An 8,930-nucleotide genomic window follows, 5' to 3' on the forward strand; every position below is an offset into this window, starting at 1 on the left:
CCACAACCACCTCGAGAAGCCCATGGCCACCTCGGGAGCGGGGAGCCCAGCCAGCACAGCCCACGGCACCGAATCCACAGCCCATCCCGCACGCGGCCGCTGCTCCCATCAACCCGGGACAGGCAGAGGGGTTCGGGCAGGTGTATTTCCGTGTTCACACGGTCGGTACAAACACCAACGCCTTTCCCCTCGCCGTACCCGAGCTCCTTTCCCGCACGCGGGCACACAACCACACCAGGCAGGTTATAACCAGTGAGCCCAGAAGAAGCTGGTTGGTATTTTCCAGTTCAAACGTGGGACAGGCAGTTCTCAACTGTGCTCCCGTGGAGGTTGGACAGCAGCAATCATGCCTGTCACCACATCATTGGAAGACACCAATAATTTATTGAAATAAATATAAGTAACAAACCAAACAGCCTCTGGGGTTCAACGCTATGCGCACGGCGGGTACAATTTCTCGAGGCTCTCGGGAGAAGCGTGGTGATACACTGAATTTTTTTTGGCTACGTGAACCTTTGCCAAAGTCCGGAGCAGCCAGATAATGTGCTGGAGATCGGAGGTGGAGGCTCCCAACTTGTCACACATTGGGCTTTGTTGTAGGAAGGAGTCCGGTTGCAGGAGGATTTCTTTTCTTCTTTGGAAGAGTGAATCTTTTTGTTGTTTGGTTGGTTTTTTTTAATCCCCCCCCCAAAAAAAAAAAAGGTTAAACCCCAAGTCCATGTTGGGGTCTCTGTTCGGGTGAGGCCCTTCAGAAGCAAAGGCTGCTCTCACAGAGCAACCCCAGCAAACCCAGGACTGACCAGGGAAAGCGAGCCTGGCTCTCCAGCCAGAGAGCCACCGTGTCCACACCGAGCCCAACTGGTCCCAGCCTCCAAACTGGTATCCGTGTGACCTTGGGATCCAGTGGGGACAGCAATGTGGACGCTTCGCAAACCTCCTTCCTCTGCCAGGACCACCCCCGGCTACATCTGTCCTCGGCTGGCACCCCACCCCCGGCTACATCTGCCCTCGGCTGCCACAGTTCTCCAGGGCACAGCCCTCAGCTGATGGCTCCAGGGAGACTGGGAGCACGGAGGCCAGAGGATGATGGTCAAGCAGGGAAATCCAGTCAACGATAACAAGGGGAGAGTCTTCAGCTCGGACCAGCCCTCGAAACTCATGTTTCCACTACTCGAATGAGAGGCAGCGGCTTGGGGCCCGTCAGCCTTTTGCTGCAAGAGAGAAAAGATTCGTTCAGACAGATAAACCGGGTGAGGTTTGGGGAGAAAATCAGTGGGAGGGGGTCCTGCCCCAGCCCTGGTGATGGCTCCCCTTAAAAAACTGCCCGCAGCAGGGACATCTGCTCCCCTGAAAGAGGGAGGTGGGAACAGAGACCTCTCTGCAAACAGAAAAAAAAATACAGTCTGCTTCCTGAAGAACATCCCTGAGTCCAGCATCATCTCCCAGACGGGATGTGGACCTGCAGATGAAGGCACTGAGCAGCCAAGCAGGGTCCCCCCATCATGGAGGGGACGTGCTCCCCACGTACCTGCTCACATACTCCGACTTGGAGCGCACCCTGGAGCTGTGGCCACCCCGACTGACTTGCTTCTCGATCAAGTGCTCGATACGGTCGTGCATCTCCAGGTTCTGCAAGAGATGGAGCCAGTGTTAGTGATGGGGAGCTGGGGCTGTGGGCACAGAGAGAGCTTGCTGAGGAATGATCCCCAGTCAGCTCTTGCCACGGGGCAGCTTTTTCTTCAGGGAAATGAAATCCAGCCCTACATAAGGACTGCTCGCCAAAGCAGAGCTGGGATGGTTTGTGAAACCCACCCGACACCCAACAGAATCAGAACCATGGAATGGTTTGGGTTGGGAGGGACCCCAAAGCTCATCCAGTCCCAACCCCCCTGCCAGCAGCAGGGACACCTTCCACTAGACCAGGTTGCTCAAAGCCTCATCCAACCTGGCCACAAACACTTCCAGGGAGGAGCAGCCACAGCTTCTCTGGCCAACCTGGGACACTGTCTCACCACCCTCACAGTGAAGAACTTCTTCCTAATATCTCATCTAAACCTCCCCTCTTTCAGCTTAAACCCATTTCCCCTTGTTTTGTCATTAACTGCCCTTATGAAAAGTCCTTCCCCACCCTTCCTGGAGCCCCTTCAGGTACTGGGAGGCCGCTGTAAGATCTCCCCAGAAAGCCACCAGCACACAACCTCTCACTCTGGATCCCTTTTCTGCCTGGGTTTCCAGTGGGCTGTGCTCACACACCCCATCCCCACGCAGAAATGAGTGAAACAAACCCCTGAGGAGGGAAGACAAGGCTGGAAATGCCAACACAGGCTCAGTTTTTCCCCCAAAAAAGGAGAAAGGTTGGACACTTGTTACCATCCTAGAGGCTGGAAGGCAATTTCAACTTCTGACACGCACGCACTCAGCTGTGGCTTTGTAAGCACCAAGGGGTTTTGCTGCCAGAGAAATGTGCTTGATGAGTTTATTTTGGACTCGGCTTGAATTCACAGCTGCTCCAACATCTCTGGCTCTACTGGAAACCATCACACCAGCTCAGAGAACCAGCACAGCCCTCGGGGCTGCGAAGGACACATTCTTCTGTGTGAAGAAGGTGTCGGTGCCAGCGAAAGGCTCTGCTGCTGGCTGCTCTGCTCAGAGCAAAGCTCAACGGAGAGGAGGAGCCCAGCCACCCGGTGTGCAAAACCAGTCACATGGGGGGTTTCAATGTGAGGGTCTGAGCTCAGAGCAGCCCCCCTGCCCTCCCCAAACAGCCCTGATAAGACCCACCTCAGCCTCCAAGTACGCGACTCTCTCCTTGAGCTCCTGGATCACGGCATCTTTGGCCTGAATCACCGTTTTGGAGTTCTGGAGCTGTAAGAGAAAAGTTTGTGGCAGCTGAAAATCCCTCTGGTGTACGGCTGGGCTGGGGAAATGGGATGGAGGCAGCTGATTCTGCCTGTTAACACCCACAACGCTCACTCCACGGTCTGCACACAAACCAATCCAAACAAGCCCCAAATTATGTCTGAGAATTAAGTCCTGGGTGAAGAATCCTCTGCTCACATAGTTTGAGATTTCACTCTTTCAGCAGGCCAAGCGGGGTGCACAGCACTGCTTTTACACCCCTTTTACACCACTTTTACACCCCTTTTACACCCCTTTTACATCACTTTTACACCCCTTTTACATCACTTTTACTACCTTCCCTGGCTCACGCCACAGCCCTTTGCGCTGTCACCCCGGGGTCGGTCCCCGCTGCAGGACACGGCTCTGAGCTGCCTTTGGACTTGTGTCCCTTTGGTTTGCCAAGAGACTCAGCCCCACGAACCAGCAATTCTTTGCTTCCAAGAAGCTTTTTTTCCCCACTTTCTCTCTCTTAAGTCCCCTCTGAGTCTTCCCACCCCAGCCCCACTGCTCTCACCTGCTCGATCATCTGGCGGACTTTGCGTTGCTGGCTCTTCAGCATGTCATCCAGATGGTGTATCTTCTCCCGCAGCATGGCCACCTCCTTCTCCAGCTGGGCTGACCTAAGAAAAGGAAAGGATGGAATTCAGGAGACATTGGATGGCTTCCCAGAGAGGCAGCACCCACCCAGCTCTACCCACAGCAGCTTTTTATCAGCCAGGTCTCCTCTAGAGCTACCCAAGTCTTGAAATATTGTGGCTAGACGAGGTAAGGAGAGGCAGAGACAAAACCTATTCAAACAGGAGCCACAAAGACTAACAACCACAGACTGCAGGGACACAGGAACATCAGGAAGAGTCAGGCCACAAACAAGGCCTTCCAGAAACGAGCCATTGCCAATTAGCCCCTGGAGCACCGGCTGGGTGGAACGAATCCGACGTTACGGGGAGAATTGGCTTCTCCGGAGGCTCCCGAGGATCTGCCCCGAGCTCCCAGCCCGCAGCGGGGCCGCTAAAGCTCTCCGGGCAGCCCAGCTCCGGAGCTCCGGATCTCTTGGAGCAAAGCAAAACTGCGGGAGGTATTTGGAGATGAGTCAGCTCTTGGGAGTAGGGTGCTGTTTTGCAAGCCAGAGAGCGAGCACACCCTGCACAGGAATGTGCAGTCATGCCCCAGCGAGCTGACGCCCCCGACCCAGCGGCGTGGGCTTGCTCTGGAGTTGGCAACCGAGCTGCCGCCGCCGCCGCGGGGCCAAACCTCACCGGTCTTGTTCAGCGAGCTTGTCACCTTCCACGCTTCTGAGCCGCGCCAACTCTGCTTCTCCTTCTTTCATCTTCAGCAGCAAACTCCTGTGCTCCTGCGGCAGAAGCCCAAGAGAGTTACACGCACGGAAAAACAAGTCGTAACACATGTTCCTTGGCCCTCCGCTGCCAAAGCAACGAACTCCAAACACCCAGGGGAGCCAGGCAGGGCTCGGCTCAGCCTCCCCGCTCAATCTGTGGGTTGTTTTCATGAGCATTCAATTTACATGCGAGAGACAGACAGACAGACAAGGGCAGCCGCAGAGATGACCGACAGCAGACGTCCCACTCCTTTACCCCTAGGATACAAGCAAGGCACCAACCCATCTCCTTCCCTGCTGTCGGGCCAGGGAAGGGCAGCCCCAGATGGCTTCACGCTCATACTGCACTGTTAGATTTATGACTTTAATACCATTATGAGCAGACCACAGATAAAAAAAAATAATAAAAGTAGCTAATGAAGGCTGGAGGTTGTGCTAATGCCCCCACGAGGAGAAGAACCGGGCGGCTGTCTAGACTGCGTGCTCGTTTCCAAGATACCTGGAAGAGTTTGCACAGCCCGACCAGATCTTCTAGACCTGAGAAATGCCAGTTTAAATCAGCAACGGTTGATTTTCAGCCCTTTGCAGCAGCTGCCTTTGCCTGAAGCTTTTGGGTGAAATCTGATTGGGAAATCAAACCCTCCCTGGTCTGAGACCCGCTGCGGTGTCTGCGCTGAGCACTGCCAAACTCATCACCACCGGGCTTTCCCATTCTCCCCCCCTGCAGCAGAGCGAGACCAGGCAGCTCCGCTAATCCCATCAACCCCACCGTAGCTTCAGGGCTGGTACCTTCTCCATCCCTGCCAGGAGTCTCTGCAGCTCATCCACTTGCACCTCCTTCTCCACCACACTTTGCTCTGCTCTCCGCAGGGCAGAACTTGCCTGTTCCGCTTCCTCCTGGTACTGTGAGACCGTCCTCTGCAAAGGAGATGGAGAAGCCTTGACCCTCACACACCCAGACACCCAAACCACCAGAGCTCCCTCCTGGCGAATCCGTCGTGCCCGCTGCTCGAAGCCTTGGCAGGCAGATTTTGCTGAAGGCAGCCGGGTGTCTCAGCAAACAGCCCGACGTGCTTCAGAGAGAAGAGCTGCTTCAGAAAACTCCCCGGCTTCAAAGCACTTCAAAGGAGCGAGCGTTTAAACGCTGCAGCAATAAAAGCTCCTCAAACGCCTCTGAGAGACATGTTCGTTCTCAGCCACACGCGCTCTGGGGCTGTTTGAAGGCTGCTCTCAAGGAACCGACCTCGCCAGCCATCCCCACGCCTTCACCAACGGCTCAGGAGCTGAGAGGGGACAAGGGTGTCCCCGTGGGTCCCCACGATAGCTGCAGAGCGGGCTCAGACAACAAGGCACAGCAAAAACATCTGGGCAGTGCTGGCAGGATCAAAAGCTGCTGCAAAACCCATCCCTGGGATCTCCATCCAGGTTCGGAGCCCACAGTCACATCACAGCTGACCAAAGACCCCAAAATGCCACCAAACCACACGGCTTCCTCTGCACAAGGACAGACATCCTGGGGGCACGTGGCACCGCCGCAGGCGGGCGGACATCCCCTGAGCCAGAGGAAGCGGTCACCGCTCAAACCCACTTCCCCAGTGGACATTGTCCCCTGTCCCGCTGTGGGGAACCCCCCCCCAGGGCTCCCAGGACCAGTTTGGTCTGTGGGACAGGATGCCAACTGGGATGTCACCCGCTGCCACCAGTGCTCAAAGCTGCGGGGTGACGCAGTCAGGCCCAGCCCATCCGGGACATGAGCAGTCACTAGAAAACACCAAAGGGGACCATTAATCACCTCATTAATCCTGAGGAAGGGAGGGAAGTGGAGGTGGCAGCTTCGTCAGCACCCGGGGGGGACTCACCCCTCTCTACAGCAAACAGCCCCCCAAGGGGAAGAGGCTCTAAGAGAGACCCCAAGGGCCAGCACAGCCCAGCACCACGGTGGGGAACCAGACTCAGTCCCTGCTCAACCCACTGGAAGACCCCAGTGATCCCCACTCCCCTCATGCACCAAGCCTGGCTATGATTGGAGAGGCTTGGCAGAGTTTTGGGTGCCTTCCCACCTGGCTGCCACTTTTATTTTATATGATTTTTAACTGGGAAAGGATTAATATCTTCAGACTTGTCTGAACAACCAGTTTGCTGGGCTCTGCCCAGGTCTGGACTCCCTGGTTTATTTTAACAGTGTGTGCTGAGCCCACTGCTCTGTAGGCAGAACCTCGGGCAGCCCAGACTGACATACCCGTGCTGCTCCTCAGGCTTCCAACAAGAAAAAAACCCATCAAAATAAAATAAACCCCCCACTTTCCCAGCATAGAAGTGAGCAGTGAAGTCACCTCAAAGGCTTTCCTCTCCAACTGATGGCGCTTCTCAGCCTCCTGCAGCTTTGTGAACAGCTTCTTTGCCGTCTGTCGGATCTTTTCCACATCTTCACCTGAGCAATCCTCCTCCTGAGATGGGAACAGGACAGGATGAGCAGTCGGGAGGTATCAAAGGAGCCCTCCACCCCAACGTGGGCTGTGCTGCTGGTGACAAAGCCTGCTAACGTCGCTTCTCAGCTTGAAAAAAAACCCTGAGAGGTGCTCCTGTCCTCACCTCCCACACTCAAACAACAGCTTCCAGCCCTCGAGATAAGGTGCACAGTATCCTTTGGTTGCCTTCCAAGCTCTGTTTGCAGGATGCCATCCTGATCCGTACTTGGGCAACCTGAAACCCCGCAACGTTGAACCAGGATCACAGTAACCCAGCCCGAAACCCCAGCCCAGAGCATCTGCCCCAGCCACGAGAAAGACAAAGAGCTGGAGAAATATTTACCAGCTGAAGATTCCTGTTATCCCTTCCTGCTAAAAAGCTCCGGTGTGCAGAGGTTTAAAAACCCATTATGCACGTTTTTATTGCTGTAATAGAGCTGCACTCTGTTTCTGATCTGACCCTGATAAAAAGACTACAGCTGGCTGCAGGAGCGCCCAATCGCGTGCTCAACAGCTTCAAATTTACCTGCTGGGAGGAAGAAATCAAACTACAACTCCTATTTCTTCTCATAGCACTGAAATCCCCCCTCTTTAGCTCCATACCTGCTCCTCCCAGGAATCAGCACACAGCCTCTCGGGGTACAACCAGCTCCCGTTCTGATTTTCCAGCACAACCTGGGTAAGGAAAGGACAGACAGACAGACAGACAGACAGGGATGTCACACCAGCCGGCCGAGCCGCTCGCACGAGAGCGCAGTAGCATGCAGACAGCGAGCTCCGAGGCGCCGCAGCGACGCGAGAACGAGGGGTTTGGGGTTGTTTTCCTGCAAACAAACATGCATCTGGCCAGCCAAGGCGTTTTGCTCACTGACTCCTCGTTAGGGGCTCGGGTGGGGTTGGAATTTTTGCCTGTAAACGGTGCCAACAGGGTTTTCATTCACCACAAACGCTTCAGATCTTTAACGCCCCTTTTCTATCATTTTCCAGACCCGAAGACGACACCTTTTTAATAAATCAATATGTCATTTAACACCCGAGAAATGCTCCCGTTACCTGTGCGTGCTGTTTATCTCCTTGTCTGTTCTCAAGTTTACTACTTAAGTCTTCCCGCAGCTTCTTCAAAGAACTTCTAGCCTGGCAAAGGCAAGTCAATTTAGCTTGATCTGCACAGACAGTGTCACTCAGCCTAACAGAAATCACAGCGGCGGTGGCTACGGTGCCCTGAGCTGATATGCAACCGATGGCTTCTCTGCCAGCCTGACCCCTCTGGTTTTATTACAGCCCTGCCTGCAAGCAGCACCGTCTCTGGTAGGTGGGATCTTTGTGAGGCAGGTGTCCCACATGCTCATGGGAAGGAAAAAAAAATTAAAATTAAAATTAAAATTAAAATTAAAATTAAAATTAAAATTAAAATTAAAATTAAAATTAAAATTAAAAAAACCCAACAAAACAACCCCAAAATCTGGAGCCACTACTGATTTTTCACGCATTAATCATCAACTTCACCTTTGAAGTGCTGAGAAGACCCTTGCTGCTCCCCAGCTCCTTCTCTACCCCGCGCTGCGGGACGCCAACAAGTACAGTCTTGACTCGCAGCTATTCGAATTAGTCAGAGCAAGCGAGCCAAGAGGAATGATTTACAGCGTGGCTTTTACAGCAAACGCTGCCCCAACGCTTCCCAAAGAAAAGCTTTCTCAAAGCATTAACAGCGTGGCTTCGGCTCTGCCCCTTGATTTTAGATCCCCAAGGCGCTGGGGTGAAGCAGTTTGCCAGAGACGGGGCAGAGGCAGGACAAGGGACAAGCCGTGCAGCTCTCAGGTCAGCAATCCAGCCTGGGGACAGCAATCCGTGACCTCGATCCAGCTGGATCTAGACATCCCCAGGGATTTTACACCACGACCCGGCGCAGGGCACTTCTCTTGGATGTGGACAGGCTGGTACCGCCACCGTCACTGACTGGTTTAGTTTATTCTCTGGTTTTCACATGCAGGATTAAGTGGTACTGGACAGTTCTGCTGCTTCAGCTGTTCTGACAAAGCTACATGGCCTTTGTGGCCAGACAGGGGCCACGTCCCGCTCCTCTATTACTAAAAAGCTCTTTTTAAAACCCAACTGTTTCCATCCGAGCTGCGGGAAAGCTCAGGTCAGAAAAGCTGAAGCTGAAGCCCCAGGACTGGGAAAGGATCACGCACAAAAACCGCGGCATCCAAGTGGCTGTAGAGATA

General features: G+C 54.1%; 1 protein-coding gene across 1 annotated transcript in view; it reads right to left on the reverse strand.

Moving 5' to 3' along the window:
- Window positions 1-1,156: 1,156 nt before the first annotated feature.
- The window catches only part of TUFT1 (tuftelin 1), a gene marked incomplete at its 5' end in the record, with an annotated part of 9,743 nt that continues 1,969 nt past the window's right edge, over window positions 1,157-8,930 (reverse strand). The window contains 9 exons of the mRNA XM_010171367.1: window positions 1,157-1,211; window positions 1,529-1,629; window positions 2,782-2,865; window positions 3,416-3,521; window positions 4,158-4,252; window positions 5,027-5,155; window positions 6,571-6,684; window positions 7,309-7,380; window positions 7,759-7,839. Coding sequence (XP_010169669.1) covers window positions 1,157-1,211; window positions 1,529-1,629; window positions 2,782-2,865; window positions 3,416-3,521; window positions 4,158-4,252; window positions 5,027-5,155; window positions 6,571-6,684; window positions 7,309-7,380; window positions 7,759-7,839 — 837 coding nt within the window. The remainder of the gene's footprint in view (window positions 1,212-1,528; window positions 1,630-2,781; window positions 2,866-3,415; window positions 3,522-4,157; window positions 4,253-5,026; window positions 5,156-6,570; window positions 6,685-7,308; window positions 7,381-7,758; window positions 7,840-8,930) is intronic.

This window comes from Antrostomus carolinensis, unplaced genomic scaffold, assembly GCF_000700745.2.
Source record: "Antrostomus carolinensis isolate BGI_N321 unplaced genomic scaffold, ASM70074v2 scaffold33790, whole genome shotgun sequence".
Lineage (NCBI taxonomy): Eukaryota > Metazoa > Chordata > Aves > Caprimulgiformes > Caprimulgidae > Antrostomus > Antrostomus carolinensis.